At 42.9% G+C, this 22,673-nt stretch overlaps 2 protein-coding genes across 2 annotated transcripts; both read left to right on the forward strand.

The window, feature by feature from the left end:
- The first annotated feature begins 474 nt into the window (after nt 1–474).
- Nucleotides 475–10,268, forward strand: LOC143281450 (uncharacterized). The gene is made up of 4 exons (XM_076586662.1): nt 475–1,147; nt 1,816–4,973; nt 5,307–5,534; nt 6,519–10,268. The coding sequence occupies exons 1-4, from the start codon at nt 617–619 to the stop codon at nt 10,123–10,125; spliced, it is 7,524 nt and encodes a 2,507-aa protein (XP_076442777.1). The 5' UTR covers nt 475–616; the 3' UTR covers nt 10,126–10,268.
- Nucleotides 10,269–10,388: 120 nt separating this feature from the next.
- LOC143281111 (uncharacterized) lies at nt 10,389–17,844 on the forward strand. Its single transcript, XM_076586079.1, has 4 exons — nt 10,389–11,680; nt 13,559–13,683; nt 14,556–14,649; nt 15,323–17,844. Exons 1-4 carry the CDS (start codon nt 10,943–10,945, stop codon nt 15,377–15,379), a joined length of 1,014 nt encoding a protein of 337 aa, XP_076442194.1. The 5' UTR covers nt 10,389–10,942; the 3' UTR covers nt 15,380–17,844.
- Nucleotides 17,845–22,673: the final 4,829 nt, after the last annotated feature.

The following is a 22,673-nucleotide window of genomic DNA, read 5'->3' on the forward strand; positions in this document are numbered from 1 at the left end:
GTACAGCAAGCTGCAGAAGAATCAGATGCTGCAGCAAAACAACCTCCTGAGGAGAGTGTAACACCAGTAGAGGAAAAACCAGCACCTGCAGAGCAACCTATTCCACCTCCAGAGGAACAGCCAGCTGCCGCGGAAGATAACGTAGAACCTGCAATGGAACAAACGATTCCTGCAGAGGAAAGTGCACCACCTGTTGAAGAACAGCCAGCTCCAGAAGAAACTGTACAACCAAAAGGTGAACAGCCAGCTTCTGTAGAAGAAAATCTCTCGTCTGCAGAGAAACAAGGCCCAGCAGAGGAAAACACTCCACCTGTTCCTGAGGAGGAAAATGTACAGTCATCCGAAGAAAAGTCAGCTGTTGCAGCTGTAGAGGGAAATGAGCAGTCAGCCTGTGAAAAGAAACAGACCGCATCTGTAGTGGAACAGCTGTCATCTGCAGAGAAACAACAAGCGCTTGCAGAAGAAAATATTCCATCTGCACAGGCACAGATGCCACTTGCAGAAGAACACTCAGCAACTGCTGAAGAAAAGTCAACTCCTGCAGTGGACCAGACAGCATCTGCAGACGAACGAGCACCTGCTGAGGAACAGATATCTGCAGAAAAACAAACACTACATGCAGAGGAAGAGCCAGCTCCAACAGAAGAGCTATATGCCCACACAGAATTGCCACCTGGAAATATGCAGCGAACACCTGCACAGTTTTCACCCGAAGAGGAACGGGTTTCCACCACAGAGAAACAAGAACATCTTGCAAAAGAAGAGATTCAACCAACAGGTGAACAAGTTCCTCCTACAGATGATCAAGTACTTTCTACAGGTGAACAAGTTCTGCACACAGAGGAACATGTTTCGCCCTCGGAAGAACAAGTACCCCACGCAGAGGAACATCGCAAACACCCAGAAGGAAACATGCAACCTGAAGAGGAGAAGACGGGTATCTGAAGAGAAACAAGAGTCAACTGCGGAAAAAGATACCTCCCCCGTTGAGGAACAAATACCACAATCTATTGAGACTCAAGGTACTGCAGTATCCCAAGAAGTGGGTGCCACCAGTTCCACAGAGACGACGGCTGAGGAAGCAGGCCTGGTGGGTGCAACAGAATGCTGTGGTGCTGACAAGAACGGTGACCCATTCGAAAGCCAGGTCTGCATTGTTTAAAATCTTCAGGTTGTGGTTCCACCTCTTTGGGATTTGGTTACACTTTGCTTTGGGGTGCGGTGCTTTGATGCCAATTTGCACTGTCAGTTGTCTGTATTCGTGTCTGGCAATCTTTCTCTCGTTTTCTGCTTTATGTGTTTCCATTAAGTGGTAGAGTGAAATCGACCATATTGAAATGTGCTATGGTATATGAAAAATCTTATTCAGATTTTAAATTTTCTTTTTCAGAGATAGGAGTTTAATTGTTATGTTTTTGATACCCATGCAATGAAATTCGCAGAATTCCACTGTCCTGGATAATTCTTTCTTAATAAATGACAGACCAATGTCTTTACCTTTCGAAGCAAGTGATCCAGTACATATTGTATTTAATGGGTGTGCTTTGTGCTTATATTTTCCTTCGTTCGCTCTCCTCTTGCTGGTTGGTTTGCTTGCAAGCACTTGCACCCATAAATTGTGTATATGATAATATGCGAACAATGCACCACGCTCATACCTGTCTGTCTGTCTGTCTGTCTATTTCTCTGTCTCTGTCTCAGTCTCTGCCTCTGTTTCTCTCTCTCTAAATCAGTTTTACTTACGAGAATTTCACATAAGTTTTAATCAAAACACTGAAATGTCTTGATTTTTAAACTGAAAACGATCATGTTCAGGAATCTACACAATCAGGACCTGCAGATCCTTCAGAGTGGACACCACAGTCAGGCGACCAGACAAAACAATCATTGCCACCTCCATCAGAAATCTCTGCACAACCAGAAACCCCAGAACAGGACCTCTCTGAAGAACAGTTACCACTAGTTGAGGAGCAAGTGACCCAAACCTCAGCCCCAACATGTGAAACATCACCAGAGGTGTGTCCATCTCCAGACGTGGAAGTGCCACAGGAAGAAGAACTTTCTGCTGAACAAGAGCCACAAGAAGAGGAGCCTTCTGCTGAACAAGTTGCACAAGAAGAGGAACCTTCTGCTGAACAAGTGCCACAAGAAGAGGAGCCTTCTGCTGAACAAGTTTCACAAGAAGAGGAACCTTCTGCTGAACAAGTGCCAAAAGAAGAGGAACCTTCTGCAGAACAAGTGCCACAGGAAGAGGAACCTTCTGCTCAACAAGTGCCACAAGAAGAGGAACCTTCTGCTGAACAATTGCCAAAAGAAGAGGAACCTTCTGCTGAACAAGTTGCACAAGAAGAGGAACATTCTGCTGAACAGGCGTCACAGGAAGAGGAACTTGCTGCTGAACAATTGTCACAGGAAGAAGAACCTTCTGCTGAACAAGTGTCACAGGAAGAGGAACCTTCTGCTGAACAAGTGTCACAGGAAGAGGAACCTTCTGCTGAACAAGCGTCACAGGAAGAGGAACCTTCTGCTGAACAAGTGTCACAGGAAGAGGAACTTCCTGCTGTAAAAGTGCCAAAAGAAGAGGAACCTTCTGCTGAACAAGTGCCAAAAGAAGAGAAACCTTCTGCTGAACAAGTGCCAAAAGAAGAGGAACCTTCTGCTGAACAAGTGTCACAGGAAGAGGAACCTTCTGCTGAACAAGTGTCACAGGAAGAGGAACCTTCTGCTGAACAAGTGTCACAGGAAGAGGAATCTTCTCCTGAACAAGTCTCACAAGAAGAGGAACCTTCTGCTCAACAAGTCTCACAGAAAGAGGAACCTTCTGCTGAACAAGTGTCACAGGAAGAGGCACCTTCTGCTGAACAAGTGCCAAAAGAAGAGGAGCCTTCTCCTGAACAAGTCTCACAAGAAGAGGAACCTTCTGCTCAACAAGTGTCACAGGAAGAGGAACCTTCTGCTCAACAAGTATCACAAGAACAGGGATCTTCTGCTGAACAAGTGTCACAGGAAGAGGAACCCTCCGCTGAACAAGTGTCACAGGAAGAGGAACCCTCTGCTGAACAAGTGCCAAAAGAAGAGGAACCTTCTGCTGAACAAGTGCCAAAAGAAGAGGAACCTTCTGCTGAACAAGTGTCACAAGAAGAGGAACCTTCTGCTGAACAAGTGTCACAGGAAGAGGAACCTTCTGCTGAACAAGTGCCACAGGAAGACGAACCTTCCACTGAACAAGTGCCACAAGAAGAGGAACCTTCTGCTGAACAAGTCCCAAAAGAAGAGGAACCTTCTGCTGAACAAGTGCCACAGGAAATGGAACCTTCTCCTGAACAAGTGCCAAAAGAAGAACCTTCTGTTGAACAAGTGCCACAAGAAAAGGAATCTGTTGAAATGCAACGGGAAGAGGACCCTGTGGAAGTGCAAGAGCAAGTGACCCAAACTTTAGCCCCAACATGTGAAACATCACCAGAGGTGTGTCCATCTCCAGACGTGGAAGTGCCACAGGAAGAGGAACCTTCTGCTGAACAGGTGTCACAGGAGGAGGAATCTTCTGCTGAACAAGTGTCACAAGAAGATGAACCTTCTACTGAACAAGTGGCACAGGAAGAGGAACCTTCTGCAGAACAAGTGCCAAAAGAAGAGAAACCTTCTGCTGAACAAGTGCCAAAAGAAGAGAAACCTTCTGCTGAACAAGTGCCAATAGAAGAGGAACCTTCTGCTGAACAAGTGCCACAGGAAGACGAACGTTCTGCTGCACAAGTGGCAAAAGAAGAGGAACCTTCTGCTGAACAAGTGTCACAGGAAGAGGAACCTTCTGCTGAACAAGCGTCACAGGAAGAGGAACCTTCTGCTGAACAAGTGTCACAGGAAGAAGAACCTTCTGCTGAACAAGTGTCACAAGAAGAGGAACCTTCTGCTGAACAAGTTGCACAAGAAGAGGAGCCTTCTGCTGAACAAGTGTCACAAGAAGAGGAACCTTCTACTGAACAAGTGTCACGGGAAGAGGAACCTTCTGCTGAACAAGTTGCACAAGAAGAGGAGCCTTCTGCTGACCAAGTGTCACAAGAAGAGGAACCTTCTACTGAACAAGTGTCACGGGAAGAGGAACCTTCTGCTGAACAAGTGCCACAAGAAGAGGAACCTTCTGCTGAACAAGTGCCAAAAGAAGAGGAACCTTCTGCAGAACAAGTGCCACAGGAAGAGGAATCTGTTGACTCGCAACGGGAAGATGACCCTCTGGAAGTGCAAGAGCAAGTGACCCAAACCTCAGCTCCAACATGTGAAACATCACCAGAGGTGTGTCCATCTCAAGACGTGGAAGTGCCACAGGAAGAGGAAGCTTCTACTGAACAGGTGTCACAAGAAGAGGAACCTTCTGCTGAACAAGTGTCACAGGAAGAGGAACCTTCTTCTGAACAAGTGTCACAAGAAGAGGAACCTTCTCCTGAACAAGTGCCAAAAGAAGAGGAACCTTCTGCTGAACAAGTGCCAAAAGAAGAGGAACCCTCTGCTGAACAAGTGCCAAAAGAAGAGGAACCTTCTGCTGAACAAAAGCCACAAGAAGAGGAGCCTTCTGCTGAACAAGTTGCACAAGAAGAGGAACCTTCTGCTGAGCAAGTGCCAAAAGAAGAGGAACCTTCTGCAGAACAAGTGCCACAGGAAGAGGAACCTTCTGCTGAACAAGTGCCACTAGAAGAGGAACCTTCTGCTGAACAAGTGCCAAAAGAAGAGGAACTTTGTGCTGAACAAGTGTCACAGGAAGACGAACCTTCTGCTGCACAAGTGCCAAAAGAAGAGGAACCTTCTGCTGAACAAGTGTCACAAGAAGAGGAACCTTCTGCTGAACAAGTGCCAACGGAAGAGGAACCTTCTGCTGAACAAGTGCACAAGAAGAGGAGCCTTCTGCTGAACAAGTGTCACATGAAGAGGAACCTTCTGCTGAACATGTGTCACAGGAAGAGGAACCTTCTGCTGAACAAGTGTCACAGGAAGAGGAACCTTCTGCTGAACAAGTGTCACAGGAAGAGGAACTTTCTACTGAACAAGTGCCACAAGAAGAGGAGCCTTCTGCTGAACAAGTCTCACAAGAAGAGGAACCTTCTGCTGAACAAGTGTCACAGGAAGAGGAACCTTCTGCTGAACAAGTGTCACAGGAAGAGGAACCCTCCGCTGAACAAGTGTCACAGGAAGAGGAACCTTCTGCTGAACAAGTGCCAAAAGAAGAGGAACCTTCTGCTGAACAAGTGCCAAAAGAAGAGGAACCCTCTGCTGAACAAGTGCCAAAAGAAGAGGAACCTTCTGCTGAACAAAAGCCACAAGAAGAGGAGCCTTCTGCTGAACAAGTTGCACAAGAAGAGGAACCTTCTGCTGAGCAAGTGCCAAAAGAAGAGGAACCTTCTGCAGAACAAGTGCCACAGGAAGAGGAACCTTCTGCTCAACAAGTGCCACAAGAAGAGGAACCTTCTGCTGAACAAGTGCCAAAAGAAGAGCAACTTTGTGCTGAACATGTGTCACAGGAAGACGAACCTTCTGCTGCACAAGTGCCAAAAGAAGAGGAACCTTCTGCTGAACAAGTGTCACAAGAAGAGGAACCTTCTGCTGAACAAGTGCCAAAACAAGAGGAACCTTCTGCTGAACAAGTGCCACAAGAAGAGGAACCTTCCGCTGAACAAGTGTCACATGAAGAGGAACCTTCTGCTGAACAAGTGTCACAGGAAGAGGAACCTTCTGCTGAACAAGTGTCACAGGAAGAGGAACTTTCTACTGAACAAGTGCCACAAGAAGAGGAGCCTTCTGCTGAACAAGTCTCACAAGAAGAGGAACCTTCTGCTGAACAAGTGTCACAGGAAGAGGAACCTTCTGCTGAACAAGTGTCACAGGAAGAGGAACCCTCCGCTGAACAAGTGTCACAGGAAGAGGAACCCTCTGCTGAACAAGTGCCAAAAGAAGTTGAACCTTCTGCTGAACAAGTGCCAAAAGAAGAGGAACCTTCTGCTGAACAAGTGTCACAAGAAGAACCTTCTGATGATCAAGTGTCACAGGAAGAGGACCTTCTGCTGAACAAGTGCCACAGGAAGACGAACCTTCCGCTGAACAAGTGCCACAAGAAGAGGAACCTTCTGCTGAACAAGTCCCAAAAGAAGAGGAACCTTCTGCTGAACAAGTGCCACAGGAAATGGAACCTTCTCCTGAACAAGTGCCAAAAGAAGAACCTTCTGCTGAACAAGTGCCACAAGAAAAGGAATCTGTTGAAATGCAACGGGAAGAGGACCCTGTGGAAGTGCAAGAGCAAGTGACCCAAACCTTAGCCCCAACATGTGAAACATCACCAGAGGTGTGTCCATCTCAGACGTGGAAAGTGCCACAGGAAGAGGAACCTTCTGCTGAACAAGTGCCAAAAGAAGAGGAACCTTCTGCTGAACAAGTGTCACAAGAAGAGGAACCTTCTGCTGAACAAGTGTCACAAGAAGAGGAACCTTCTGCTGAACAAGTGCCACAAGAAGAGGAACCTTCTGCTGAACAAGTGCCACAGAAGACGAACCTTCTGCTGAACAAGTGTCACAAGAAGAGGAACCTTCTGCTGAACAAGTGTCACAGGAAGAGGAACCTTCTGCTGAACAAGTGTCACAAGAAGAGGAACCTTCTTCTGAACAAGTGTCACAAGAAGATGAACCTTCTACTGAACAAGTGGCACAGGAAGAGGAACCTTCTGCAGAACAAGTGCCAACAGAAGAGAAACCTTCTGCTGAACAAGTTCCAAAAGAAGAAGAACCTTCTGCTGAACAAGTGTCACAAGAAGAGGAACCTACTGCTGAACAAGTGTCACAAGAAGAGGAACCTTCTGCTGAACAAGTGTCACAGGAAGAAGAACCCTCCGCTGAACAAGTGTCACAGGAAGAGGAACCCTCTGCTGAACAAGTGCCAAAAGAAGAGGAACCCTCTGCTGAACAAGTGCCAAAAGAAGAGGAATCTTCTGCTGAACAAGTGCCACAAGAAGAGGAACCTTCTGCTGAACAGATGCCAAATGAAGAGGAATCTGTTGACTCGCAACGGGAAGATGACCCTCTGGAAGTGCAAGAGCAAGTGACCCAAACCTCAGCTCCAACATGTGAAACATCACCAGAGGTGTGTCCATCTCCAGACGTGGAAGTGCCACAGGAAGAGGAACCTTCTGCTGAACAGGTGTCACAAGAAGAGGAACCTTCTGCTGAACAAGTGTCACAGGAAGAGGAACCTTCTTCTGAACAAGTGTCACAAGAAGAGGAACCTTCTGCTGAACAAGTGCCAAAAGAAGAGGAACCCTCTGCTGAACAAGTGCCAAAAGAAGAGGAACCTTCTGCTGAACAAGTGCCAAAAGAAGAACCTTCTGATGAACAAGTGTCACAGGAAGAGGAACCTTCTGCTCAACAAGTGCCACAAGAAGAGGAATCTTCTGCTGAACAAGTGCCACAAGAAGAGGAATCTTCTGCTGAACAAGTGCCACAAGAAGAACCTTCTGCTGAACAAGTTGCACAAGAAGAGGAACCTTCTGCTGAACAAGTTGCACAAGAGGAGGAACTTTCTGCTGAACAAGTGCCAAAAGAAGAGGAACCTTCTGCTGAACAAGTGGCACAAGAAGAAGAACCTTCTGCTGAACAAGTGCCAAAAGAAGAACCTTCTGCTGAACAAATGCCAAAAGAAGAGGAATCTGTTGAAACGCAACTGGAAGAGGACCCTCTGGAAGTGCAAGAGCAAGTGACCCAAACCTTAGCCCCAACATGTGAAACATCACCAGAGGTGTGTCCATCTCCAAACGTGGAAGTGCCACAGGAAGAGGAACCTTCTGCTGAACAGGTGTCACAAGAAGAGGAATCTGTTGAAACGCAACGGGAAGAGGACCCTCTGGAAGTGCCAAAGGAAGGTGAAAATTCCGAGGAAGTGTCACAAGAAGAGGAACTTTCTGTGGAAGCTCAACAGGAAGAGGAACCGGGTGTTAATGAGATGGAACAGTATGGTGAATCATCTGTTAAAGAACAGCCACAAGAAAAGGAACCAGCTGTAGAAGAGCAACCTCCAGAAGAGGAATCAGCTGTGCTGAAACAGCCACAAGAGGAACAAGCTGTGGAAGAGCAACCTCAAGAAGAGGAAAAATCTATAGAAGAGCAACCACAAGAAGAGGAACCAGCTGTTGAAGAACAACCTCAAGAAGAACCAGCTATAGATGAAACAGCTATGGATGAGCAAACTCAAGAAGAGGAAAAATCTGCAGTAGAAAAGTCACAAGAGGAACCAGCTGTGGAACAGCAACCACAAGAAGAACCAGCTATAGAGGAGCAGCCACAAAAAGAGGAAACAGCTGTAGATGAGCAAACTCAAGAAAAGGAACCATCTGTACAAGAGCAACCTCAAGAAGAGGAACCAGCTGTGGATGAGCAAACTCAAGAAGAGGAACCATCTGTACAAGAGCAACCACGAGAAGAGGAACCATCTGTACAAGAGCGACCTCAAGAAGATGAACCAGCTGAGGAAGAGCAACCACAAGAAGAGGAACCAGCTGTAGAAGAGGAACCATCTGTGTTGGAACAGCCACAAGAAGAACCAGCTGAAGAAGAGCAACCAGCAGAAGGGGAACTGTCTGATGAAACGAAGCCAGAAGACGAAGAACCGTCTGTAGAAGAGCAACCACAAGAACAGGTGCCATCTATGGATGAGCAAACTCAAGAAGAGGAAAAATCTGTAGTAGAACAGTCACAAGAGGAACCAGCTGTGGAAGAACAACCTCGAGAAGAGGAAAAATCTACAGTAGAGCAGTCACAAGGGGAACCAGCTGTGGAAGAGCAACCACAAGAAGAACCAGCTATAGAGGAGCAGCCACAAAAAGAGGAAACAGCTGTAGATGAGCAAACTCAAGAAAAGGAACCATCTGTACAAGAGCGACCTCAAGAAGATGAACCAGCTGAGGAAGAGCAACCACAAGAAGAGGAACCAGCTGTAGAAGAGGAACCATCTGTGTTGGAACAGCCACAAGAAGAACCAGCTGAAGAAGAGCAACCAGCAGAAGGGGAACTGTCTGATGAAACGAAGCCAGAAGACGAAGAACCGTCTGTAGAAGAGCAACCACAAGAACAGGTACCATCTATGGATGAGCAAACTCAAGAAGAGGAAAAATCTGTAGTAGAACAGTCACAAGAGGAACCAGCTGTGGAAGAACAACCTCAAGAAGAGGAAAAATCTACAGTAGAACAGTCACAAGAGGAACTAGCTGTGGAAGAGCAACCACAAGAAGAACCAGCTACAGAGGAGCAGCCACAAAAAGAGGAAACAGCTGTAGCTGAGCAAACTCAAGAAGAGGAACCATCTGTAGAAGAGCAACCACAAGAAAAGGAACCAGCTGTGGATGTGCAAACTCAAGAAGAGGAACCATCTGAAGAAGAGCAACCACAAGAAGAGGAACCAGCTGTAGAAGAGGAACCTAAAGAAGAGGAACCATCTGTGTTGAAACAACCAGCAGAAGAGGAACCATCTGTTGAAACACAGCCAGAAGATGAAGAACCGTCTGTGGAAGGGGAACCACAAGAAGAGGAACTGGCTGCAGGAGAGCAACCACAAGAGGAACCAGCTGTAGAAGAGCAACCAGTAGAAGAGGAACCAGCTGCTAAAGGGTTGATACAAGAAGAGGATTCATCTGTTCAAGAACAGCCACAGGAAGAGAAACCTTCTGCTGAACAAGTGCCAAGGAAAGAGGAACCTGTTGAAGGGCAACAGGGAGAGGAACCCGAGGAAGTGTCACAGAAAGAAGAACCTTCTATGGAAATGTCACAGGGAGACGAACCTTCTGTGGAAGTGCCACAGGAAGACGAACCTTCTGTGGAAGCGCCACAGGAAGAGAAACTTTCTGTGGTTGTGCTACGAGAAGAACCACCTTCTGTGGAAGTGACGCAGGAAGAGGAACCCTTTGTAGAAGTGCCACAGGAAGAAAAACCTTCTGTGGTTGTGTCTCAGGAAGAGAAACCTCCTAAAGAAGTAGCACAGGAAGAGAAACCGGATGTTAATGAGAAGGAACAGGATGGTGAATCATCTGTTAAAGAACAGCCACAAGAAGAGGAACCGTCTGTAGTAGAGCAACGTCAGAAGAGGAACCATCTGGTCTGAAACAGCCACAAGAAGAGGAACCAGGTGTAGAAGAGCAATCAGCAGAAGAGGAACCGTCTGTAGAAGAGCAACGTCAAGAAGAGGAACCAGCTGTAGAAGAGCAGCCACAAGAAGAGGAAGCAGCTGTAGTAGAACAGCCACAAGATGAACCAGCTGAAGAAGAGCAAACAGAAAAAAAGGAGCCATCTGTTGAAACGAAGCCAGAAGAAGAAGAACCATCTGTAGAAGAGGAACCTCAAGAAGAGGAACCTGCTGTTAAAGAGCAACCTCCAGAAGAGGAGACAACTGTAGAAGAGCAACCTCAAGAGGAGCCATCTGCAGAAGAGCAACCAGCTGTAGAAGAGGAACCACAAGAAGAGGAACCTGCTGTAAAAGAGCAACCTCCAGAAGAGGAGCCATCTGCAGAAGAGCAACCAGCTGTAGAGAGAAACCAGCAGAAGAGGAACCATCTGTTGAAACGCAGCCAGAAGATGAAGAACCGTCTGTGGAAGAGGAACCACAAGAAGAGGAACCAGCTGTAGAATTTCAACCACAAGAGGAACCATCTGCAGAAGAGCGACCAGTAGAAGAGGAACCAGTAGAAGAGGAACCAGCTGCTGAAGGGTTGACACAAGATGATGATTCATCTGTTCAAGAACAGCAACAGGAAGAGGAGCCAGTGGTAGAAGAGCAGCCACAGGAAAAGGAAACAACTGCTGAAGAGCTCACACATGAATATGAATTATCTTCGGAATCAGCAAAAGAACACCCAGCAGAAGAACCAGCTGCTACAGAGCAGCCACAAGAGGAGCAATTTGTAGAAGTGAAGCCAGAAGTAATGGAACAAGCTGCCAAAAAGCAAACAGCAGAAGAGGAACCAGCTGCTGTACAGCAGTCAGAAGATGAAAAACCGTCTGTGGAAGAGCAACCTCACGAGGAGGAACCAGCTACGGAGCAGCTGGAACAGGAGAAACCATCTGTGGAAGAGCAACCACAAGAAGAACCATCTGTTGAAGAGCAACCTCAAGAAGATGAACAATCTGTTGAAGAGCAACCACAAGAGGATGAACCATGTGTTGAAGAGCAAACTCAAGAAGAGGAGCCATCTGTTATGGAGCAGCCAGAAGAAGAGGAGCCATCTGTTATGGAGCAGCCAGAAGAAGAAGAACCATCTGTTATGGAGCAGCCACAAGAAGAGGAACCATCTGTTATGGAGCAGCCACAAGAAGAGGAGCCATCTGTTATGGAGCAGCCACAAGAAGAAGAACCATCTGTTATGGAGCAGCCACAAGAAGAGGAACCATCTGTAATGGAGCAGCCAGAAGAGGAACCATCTGTTATGGAGCAGCCACAAGAAGAGGAACCATCTGTTATGGAGCAGCCACAAGAAGAGGAACCATCTGTTATGGAGCAGCCAGAACCATCAATGATCGAATCTGAAGAAAGGAGACTGGAAGAGTCTGTTCTGCCAGCGATTCCTGTTTACGAAACGTCAACCACTGACCCAAGTGACCCCACTGACGGCGCACACAGCTGTGCTGAAGCTGACGAGCCCAGTGAGCCAGTAGCCACTAAGGTGGGTCCTTGACTGATTTCACATCGCCGGCATCGTCGTCCCTCCGTGTTTGCATGACGCATGAACAAGTACGTGAGCGCATCGCTTGTCTGCCATCAGCTGGAAATCATTTATGTCTGCATGATGCTCACGGTCATCATTATGAAACACCTGTGAATGCTGATCGCTACTCACTCATCAGTTTGGAATCATGTCTGCATGTTGGGTGTGCTCCTTCGTGTACCAGAGGAGACTGGGCTGTTTTGGGAGGGTGGCTTTTCCCTTCTTGACATTTTTGGTAATTGCCAGTTGCATGTCAAAATGGAATGTTTGTACAGAGTATGTGGAACGGGGCTGCTTTTTAAATCATTTTGCTTCCGAAACTAATACCACAATACCGGATGTATCAGCGACTGATGCATTCGGAAAAAAGCATGTTTGTAAACATATCTAGCTCTTTGTTCTACTTGTTTCTGCATTGCTCTGACCGTTCCCTGTTGAAGATCAGCTGCTCTCGACATCATTGCTAGTGCATGTGTGCAGCACAGGAGACGACAAATCTGGAAAAAGCAGTGTCATCAATATGTATGATTAGAAATTAGAAGCCGACAGATATTTGAAGTGTCCCTCGCTTTTATTTCAGGAGTATCATTTTTACAAATAATATTGCTTGTTTGCGTTGCAGTGGTGTCAAAATGCCTTTTATACGCCATTCCTGTCCATTATTACTGATCGCTATGATGGAGTTTTTTGGGTTTTTTTCCTTCTTCTTTTTTATTGATGTTTTTGTTTGTTTGTTTGTTTGATTTTGTTGTTTGTTTTTTTGTTGTTTTGGGGGGCGGGCTATCTTTCTAACCCTTTTTTCCTTCCCAGTGCATCACTATGGAGCATTTTTACTTCTGCTTGCCTGGAAATAAAATAAGACTGGTCATTGCCTGTTCTGTGGCTCTTCAGACACTGTTTTGACTCCTTTCAAACAAAACAGGACTGTGCCGAAATTCGTTTACTGGACTCTATTGAATTCTCATTGAAGAAATTACACTGATTCAGTCGAATTCAAGCGAGTTCATGACATAAGTGCACTGGCCAGTCATTTTTTGTTGTTTTTTCCAGAAACTTAGTTAACCATGCCACTACTTTATTGCTGAGATGCATGTGTTCTTGCTTAACAGGTACCACTCACAAGCACTGTAATGGTGGTCTGCACTACATTATGTTAAAATGGTTTTGCTAGAGCGACAGTTGCAACCTCTGGCTGCTAATTGAATGTGGTTTTGTTGAAATCATTCAATGTTATCTACAACCTTCAGATCAAATTGATTGAAAACTATTCATGAATGGGTCTGTGTTCATTGTTTTTTGTTGTTGTTTTTCGGGGTTTTTGGGGGGTTTTATTTTGGGGGTGTGGGGGGGGGGGTTTATTTGTTTGTTTGTTGTTGTTGTTTTTATTTGACAAAGTAATGTGGTTTAATCTACATTGCTTGAAAATATATTTTTCTTCCTCCGCGTCTGATTTTTAATGCACGTACAGTGGTGTTTGAAAACTTCTGACGATACTTTCGTTTCTTAAGTAACGTTGAACAGTTCTATAAGATTGTTAGAATGTAATCTTTCACTGATAAAACATCTGTTCATACATTGGTTGATTTTTTTCATTAACTATATGTTTGCGTTTTGCAATTTTTTAAGTTGTATATCTGTCGTCCTCTGTATCTGTCTTCATGTTCCGTCTTTAAACACATTACTGATTTTTTTTCTTTTAAAAAATCATACTGTTTAGTGTTTCTATTTTAATTCATATTCCTCCCGTTGTTAATCAAGATGACGACGACATAATTATAACAGCAAGAGTTCTGACGAGCATATTGATATCACCTTGGTTGTTTTGCATATACGCAGGGCGGGGAAGAAGGAGTGCGGAAAACCAGCCAGAGGACCGAATTCAGGTGGGAGGCAGGAGGGCAAAAGGTGTTCGTCACCGGCTCCTTCCTGGATTGGAAAGACAGAATCGAAATGGACAAAACGTCAGTCGGCTGAAAGTTGTGTGATTGCTTGGCTGGTTCCTTGGTTGGTTGGCTGGTTGGGCTGAGTTGGGTTGAGTTGGCTGGGTGGGTAGATGGATTGTTTGGGAAGTGATTGGATGGATGTATTAATTCATCATGATGGGACTGATAAATTATCGATAATGACAGGTCACGCCAGGAAATCTTATCAATACGTTCACGAACTCAACTCAGGTACTGATGATGATGACGATGACGATGATAATTAATAATGGAATGATTTAAACCACCATTATTATCATTAGAATAATGGTAATGATAAACCAGATGAAAGTAAATAACGGAATGATTTAAACCACCATTATTATAATTAGAATAATGGTGATGATAAACCATATCTTAGTTGCCCACAAAAATACCTGAAAAAACAATGTATACCTTTGAAACCGCCCATCCACCCCTCCACTTCATCACCCCTCTCTCACTATATACATCTATCTATCTATCTTCGACAAGTAAAGATCAAATCCACTCATCGTTCTACATATATTTCTTCAATTTCCATTCTGCGTAAATAAAGAAAGAAAAACAGTTGAACTGGAGACAAAACAGATTAATTAAAAGGGAAATTACTATGAGCATGCAGTTTCATTAGATGTAGTACTTTCCCTTGTTGCCTCAGTAATGCTTACACACTCCACGACTCGCCCCATCCACATTCTTCTCACTCACCCACAAACACGCACACGCACACACTTTCACATCACACACGCACGCTCTCTCCCCCTCTCTCACACACAGAGACACAGACACAGACACACACAGTGAAACATCTAAATAGTGTACTCCCGTTACATTATTAATCAATTAATCAAATGGCGTTTGAATTTCAGGGGAGATGTGTTCATCACTAATGTCGACCTGCCTGAAGGGGAACACATGTACAAGTTCATTGTGGATGACCAGTGGCTGGTCAACACAAACCAGGTGGTTATTGTGCTCCCTCTTTATTTCCGAGCTCACCAGTCTCTCTCTCTCTCTCTCTCTCTCTCTCTCTCTCTCTCTCTCAGCTTGATAAGATCTGAAGGATATTCAGTTATGCCATGAAGGTATCTGATCAAACCAACTAATTTATTATTTTTAATGTGTTCCGAATATGAAGACAGCCTTTTTTTCTTTTCTTTTTTCTTTTTTTTCTTTTTTTTTTCTTTTTTTTTCTTTTTTTTTTTCTTTTTTTTTTTAAGCTAGTCAGAACGTTTTACAGGCTACTGAGATATGATAAATAGTCAAATTCATATCCCGTCTTCGAATGATCTTTGCATACAACGACCATTCTTGTTTTAGATATTCAATATTCTTATAAAATTTGAAATGCTTTCATAAATTTTCTTCTGTGTTCAGAACAAATGAATGATTAAATAAATGAATAAATAAGTAAATAGATACATTAATAAATACATGAATGAAAATTCGATCATATGAAATCACAAAAAAGAAGGAAAAAAAGAAGAAAGATTTCAAACCAGAATTTCGATTAATTTTAATTGGCAGTGCATAAAAAAGACATATTTTCACTTTGTTTGAAGTTTTTGAAACCTGACAACGGATAAAAAGCATTGATCTCATCTTTTCTTCTTCTTTCCCCTCTTCTGCTTTCCAGAGAGTGAAAACCGATGACAAAGGCAATGAGAACAACGTCATCGTTGTGCTGAGGTAAAACGACGATATGGATCGTCAATGCGGAATGGACTACGAATCTGTTCGGGAATCGGGGGATTTCATGGGAACAGAACCCCCTTGCCACGTCCCTCATGTTGGACGCCGGACGAGATCCCGCAGGGGATTTGTTCGCATCAGTATAAGTGACCAAAATGCAACTTTTTTCCACCAGCTTTTTTTTTCTGCTTTTTTTTTTCTCACGTTTGTTAAAGGACCATACTGAAACGCGTTTTACATTCGTTTTTTTTTCTTTGCTTTTTGTTAAAGGACCATATTGAAACAATTTTTTCTTCCTTACATTTTGTTCAAGGACCAAATTGAAACTGTGTTCTTTTTAGCTTTTAATGCTTTGTTAAAGGACCATATTTGAGCATGTAAAACTGTGTAATTTATTTGTCCATTTATTTGCTTTTCATGTCGTTTCAATTGCTTTTTTTATGGGTGGTAGGCGGGACTATGTGTTTCAGTGACTGTGTGCTTTGGGGAAAGGTGAAGGAAGTGACTGGATGATTGTTGGCATGAGATAGCTGTGTATGCTTTTTAAGTACTTCGTTTATTTATTTATTTATTCATTCATTCATTCATTCATTCAATATTTTTGTGAGCTGTGTTTATTTATCTGAATTTGGCATCCAACAGTCTACTGGTCTGAATTTAAAATCATTAAAGTAGTAATGAAAAACGACGTCAGCTACTGATATCTTTTTATAGAAGTGTACTTCTGTGAGATTGGATTTGTACATACACAAATTCTTCTTTCAAATACGTGTGTCCAATGTGCCAATGCGTCATATGAGTACTGAGCACACTTGTGTGTACATGTCCAAAGTATCAAATGTGTCCTGAACACACTTTGTGCACATGTCATAAGTATTAAAAATTAATGTCCAGAAATCGTTGTAAATGTTGTGTGATTTAGCTTCCACTCAAATTGTACAGTAAAACGACAATGTGAATAGTGTTGCATGGGCGCTGACCAAACCTAAATTAATACATAATTCATTTCTCTTTTTCATAAAAGGAGTAGGTATCTATGAATTTCCTTACTTGATTATCCATTCAAACCTGATTGACAGTGACTTTGGACAAGAAATAAAAATGATGTGCTGTCTTCAGTTCTCACAGACTGGTGCTAATTAATCTGCAATGTTTCCTTGAAGGCTTCTTTAAAAATTGCTTTTAATACTTAAGCTGTTTTATCACTGAAATACGTCCATACGCGTCTCTCTGGTGGAATTTGCAGACGAGAGAGAGTGGGGGGGGGGAGGGGGGTGAAGAAACAACCAGAAACAGATGGGGTCTTTGTATCGCCACGAAAAGGATGCGTAATGGGTAAAGCGAAATCGAATTCTCCGCAGATACAGTAGACGGATAACGAGATGGATAAACGGGAATAAGCGTTTGAGGGAGGGTGGGGGCGAGGGGGTTGGGGGGGGTGGGGGGCTTGAACGTTAACGACAATGACGCAAGGGCTATTTCAACCCATAACACCTGAAATGATACCGGGAATTCCGGGAATTAAATGTTCATGTAAATGTAAACGGATAACGACAACGGGATTTTAAATCTTAACGGAAGTGATACCGGATTTGACCTTCAGTTTAAAAGACGCAAAAGGTTGGAGATCGTTAAAGTAAACTTCAATGCGTTAACCATGAAAGGGGTGGTTAAAAACAAGAAAAAGTCTACGAATATCCACGTGAAATCAGCCGCCAACCTTGTACACTGTACAGCAACTCAAATTAACGTGCTCTGGTGCATAATATGTGGGAGGGTGTGAGTGCGTGTGCGTGTGCGTGTGTGTGTGTGTGTGTGTGTCAGGTGGGGGGTGTGCCTGTGTAGAAGAGTGAAAGAAAGGAGAGAGAGAAACGGGAGGGGGTGGGGGGGGGGGGGACGGACGGGAGACAACTTCCAATAATTGTCCATTCACCGCAGAACTTGTGCAATATAAATCATTTATCAAAATTCCGTAAACTTTGAAACATTCTGAAGACCAACTGTGTTTGACAGTGTACTGCTGTCCAGTTTTTACATGGTCACCTTTCCCCCCAAGGGCACCAGGCCATCTCCAAAGCTTGTATTCCCATAGTGAGAAGGAATCATATATCAAATTGTACTGTGCTTTCCTGCGTGTTTATGTTATACTCTATGCATCTGTTTGCGATGTGTGTGCATGCGTGCATACCTGACATTAAAATAAAACCGCAATATGAGCCCATAGGTATACTTGCGAACCAAAACGCACAGTGAATATCATTCTGACAGGTAAAGTAACACTTAAAATATCTGCGAACTACTTACATGTATTAAAAAATATTAAAATATCGGGCATATTGTGAATGTCAAAATGTCAGATAGCTTTGCGAGCTTACTACTTTGGTCCAGCCTAAAGCTTTGTACTTTATCTAAGTTTTAACTTAGTATTTTTTACTTTAATTCCATTAAAGATTTTTGACCCGACAACCTGTGCGTGTGTATGTCTGTCCGTCTGTGTGTGTGTGTGTGTGTGTGTGTGTGTGTGTGTGTGTGTGTGTGTGTGTGTGTGTGTGTGTTCCTATTTCTGATGTGTGTACCGAGAGACATAAAAAAAAAACGCATGCACGGACGCATGGACGCACGGAGGAAGGAGAAAGAGAGGCGGAAATATAGAGATTGAGATGAAGAGAGACAAAGAGATTACAGTGCGCATTCCGGTATTTTAAAAAATATAAAATCGCATTCTCAAACAAACAAAACTTTTCAAGTAACAAAACTTTAGTCTATCACTCAAAAACACTATCCTCAAAACAAATGTCCAGGTGTTGGTTAAAATAAAACCAAAAAAAAAAACAACTAAAGACTTTTAAACCAGCAAGGTGAAATGGACATGGAAAGGCTAAGGACAGACGCTGGGAATGGCACAGGTGTGTCCAAACATATCCAGTTTCAGAACTGTCTGCTCTCTGCTGGACACACAGATTTCGGAGAGGAGCAGGATCGACCAACGCCAGAGAGAAGGAGAGAGAGTCAGAGACATACAGCAGATAGACGGACAGACAGACGAACGGACAGACAGATCTACCTACCTCAGCAACACAATGGTAACGGTCTCAAAGACCCTGAACCCAAGATAAGAAGCCAAGGAGACATAAAAATTAAATAAGCGAACAACACGTCACTGGTTTGGTTAGGTAAGTTTGATAATGCCACACTGCCTGCTCTCTCTCTCTCTCTCTCTTTTTTTTTTTTTTACTCACTTGTGTAAACAAAGTGAGTCTATATTTTAACCCGGTGTTAGGTTGTCTGTGTGTGTGTGTGTGTGTGTGTGTGTGTGTGTGTGTGTGTGTGTGTGGTAAACTTTAACAATGCCATTTTCTCTGCAAATACTTTGTCAGTTGACACCAAATTTGGCACAAAAATTGGAAAAATTCAGTTCTTTCCAGTCATCTTGTTAAAAACAATATTGCACCTTTGGGACGGGCACAAAAAAATTTAAATAAAAGAAGCCAAATTATATGCAAACTGAATTTACTGTTATATTTATATATTTTTTATTCTCTATACTTGGCACTTTGATCTGATATTCTGACACAACAACAAAGAGCAGTCATTTTATCATTTTTTGTTCAAACAGGAACTTCTTTTGGTAAGCATGGAAGTTATATTTATTTTGCATGTCTTTGGTGCAACTAGTAAAAAAGGGAAATTAATCTGTAATTAATGCTAGGAGGCTTAATTTGCTTTAAACTGATCTTTTTGATCTTAAACATTACATTTTGAAATTATACTCAATACATACAAAGCTTGTGTGTTTTACTCTCAGTGTGGTACAGGGCTTTCACTGTGTTCATTCGCCCAAGTGGTCTTTTTCGGAAAATACTAAAATCAATACGACGAGTGGACTTTATAGATCTATTGGCTGAGCCCTGAAGGTCATATGCAAAAATCAATTGTGTACACATATTAATAATTTTTTATACATATTCAAAGCGCGTGTTCATATTCTTCGCGAACGCGAACGACGTCATTTTGTTTCAAGTTGTTGACCTGCCCGTTCAATCCTATATTCAATCGACAATACACGATAACATGTGATGGAAAGTTGGAGAAGGAGACCGTTAAATATTTATTCAGAGAAAGATTTGTGAACGCCTCATCACTTACTGAATTATGCCCCAAACTGCCATAAAAATATCCACAGAATCAGTCGTAATTCACAGTTTAAAATAATAAACCATGAGAGTTAACACCCTTGAATTGATGAAACGTAAAAATTTCCAGTCTAGACTTTTATCAAAATGAAGTCCTTTTCACTTCATACGACGTTCAGAAGTACTTGTGCTTGGCTCTACATGTTATTAGTTTAACAAAATACTCAATTTTCATATCAACTTTAAAACTATAAAACTAGAATGAACAAAAAAGAGAAACTGAATCGAACGTGTCAACCAGGTGTAACTAAACTTGTACATCTCTCTAGATCCAGAGAAAACGGCTAAATGTTGCAGTGTGATTGCGGCGACAGCCACGTTTCCTTTACCGCGGACTTAAAAGAATTTTTAATTGCCCTTAAAGATTTGTTTAATGCCCAAGATACACCATAATAATATGATTTAAACAGCGTTCTCACTGCGAATACCGCAATCGATTTATCGCCCTTTAAAAAAGCATGTTTAAATATTACATTTCTGAATGCCGGTTAAGGAGCCACGATAGTGTAATCGGTAAGACAGTTTCTTCTCATCCGAACACACGGGGTTCGAATCTGCCGTTAGGACCTTATTTTTTTCTTTTTCTTTTTCTTTTTACCCGAAGCTTTATGATAACAAATACAGAACACATTTTAATGATTAGATTTTTTTTTTTTTTTTAAGTGTATCACAAGTGAGTCTTGAAGGCCTTGCCTCTCTTGTTTTTGTTGTTTTTTTGTTGTTGTTGTTGTTGGGTTTTTTTTGGTTGTTGTTGGGGGTTTTTTTTGTTGTTTTTTTTTTGGGGGGGGGGGTTGTTTTGTTTTTTTGTTTTTTTGTCTTGTTTGGTTTTTCGACAGATAGTCGGCTCCATCCCGAAACTGACTGAGCTATGTGGGGGCTAATTTGGAAGGCATGGACCAGACCACGTAGACAGTCATCAACTTCATAGTCGCTTCTTTTGCTGATGCGTTCAGACTCCTGGCAAATACTGTTGGTGGTGTATCTCCCGGGCTTCGTTGATGCCTATGATATATGAACGGAAGCGCAAAGTACACCCTTGCCATGTTGTCCCCAAACTAAAATGGCTGTCCATAACAGCATTGCCATCATACTCATCCTCAACCATCATAATTACAAAAGACGTTGAAAATTGTCTCGGGTTATAGGGCGCGGCCTTTCACGCCCTGATCTCGTGTGTAGGTGGTGTCTTGCATATGATGAATCAGAAAATATGTACTGATGAACACGACGGAAGTGATTCAGCATCAGTGCATGGTCTCGTCCGGTTTGGAGCTTTATGGAAACCTAAAACTGATAGCTTCCTTTGGACTTTCGGGTGTGGCTGCATATTTGAGCGGCGTGGTTGGGGCGATGGTGAAAAGGCGTGGCGGATGGGGCAACAACAACAAAATATATAAAAACTAAGTAACTGATGATGATAAGAAGAAGAAAAACAATAATAACAATAATAACAATAACAGCAACAAATGATAATAACAATAACAAAAACAATAATAATAATCAAGATAATAATAATGATAACAATAATAATAATAATAATATCGACATCAAACTGGCCTGTGGTATGCAGATATCTGCGATGTTGGTCAGAAAAATAAAATGACCAACATCCTCAAATATGCATCCCAGAAATGGATGAGGTTTGACTGTGTGATCAAAGCCCACAGCGCATTGAACTCTGGCAGGGAGCTGGTTGGGACCAAAACCCCCACGATTATACCCACGCGATTCTGAGATTCGAACCTTCATCCATCCAGTTGTCAACTAATCAGTCTCCACGGTGGCTTCTTCAGACGTCTTTCCTTATCAGTTTTGCCACAATCCTGAACTGTTGTCCACCTCGACCCTAACCACGACAAACCCCAAAGTCTGACCACAAAATAGCGTTCCACTTTCACGGTTTTCCGTGCAAAAGAACGAATGTCTTTGCCACTATCAATTCTGTTAACCGAAAACATTCAAAGCCCCATCCTGCCTATCTACGTGTACAGCTGGGCAGATAGATAGGCACAAGATAAGTATGTCAAGTTCATTTCCTTCTTTTTAGCGTCTATCTGAACTCTCTCTCTCTCTCTCTCTCTCTCTCTCTCTCTCTCTCTTTCGCTCCCCCCCTCTCTCTCCACCCCTCTCTCTCTCTCTGGATGAAAAACCACTGCTTACTCTCCCCTCAGAAAATAAAAATCATTCAGTTCAATATCTCTCCTTCAAAACGTCGTTTTTATGAGATAAATATAACCGCCAATCAAAATGATTCTGTCCGGCATAATCAGTTAACAAATGACGGACTGGACTTAAACTGTACGTTTTGTTATCAAAACCATGCGCACTTTGGTATGTTAATATGTTTACTTGGTTGTTGTTTTTTGTGTTATTTTAAAGAACTGACAACTTCCGTCTCGTTAGTCTGAAATACAATTTCAAAAGAAAACAGTTGATAAATTCAGTCTGATAAATAATGATGATGATATGAATACTAATGATGCCTATCTTCGGTTGGAGATCAAGCTCTAAGCGCTTTACTACCACGGAATCATTTGCACAACAGGCTGCCCACCTGGGTTTCCGACTGACAGCTGCCATTGGGCGCTCATCATTCAAGTGTCATTCAATCAGATTTCAGTCATAAACGCGCACACACTCATACAGACATGTAACATTATACGTGTATGTTCGCGTTTTCTTTGTTTATCCCACCATTTAGGCAGCCATACTCCGTTTTCGGGGGGTTGTATGCTGGGTATATTATTGTTTCCGTAACCACCGGCCGCTGAAATGAATTACAGGATTTTTTAACTTGCGTATTTGGTCTTCTGTGTGCGCATACACACAAAGGGTGTTCTAACACAAGCAGGTCTGCATCTTTGTTGACCTGAGAGATCGGAAAGTGAACAGTAACTGTACTGTCTTTTGGAATCCTTTTTGTTATCGCATGCACCTCCAATAACTAAGAAATAACAGGATACTTAACTTTGTTTTCTTTACACACACACACACACACACACACACACATATATATATATATATATATATATATATATATATATATATATATATATATATATATATATATATATATCATAATCGAGTCACTTCTGACATCTG

Source organism: Babylonia areolata, chromosome 4 (genome assembly GCF_041734735.1).
Source record: "Babylonia areolata isolate BAREFJ2019XMU chromosome 4, ASM4173473v1, whole genome shotgun sequence".
Classification (NCBI taxonomy): domain Eukaryota; kingdom Metazoa; phylum Mollusca; class Gastropoda; order Neogastropoda; family Buccinidae; genus Babylonia; species Babylonia areolata.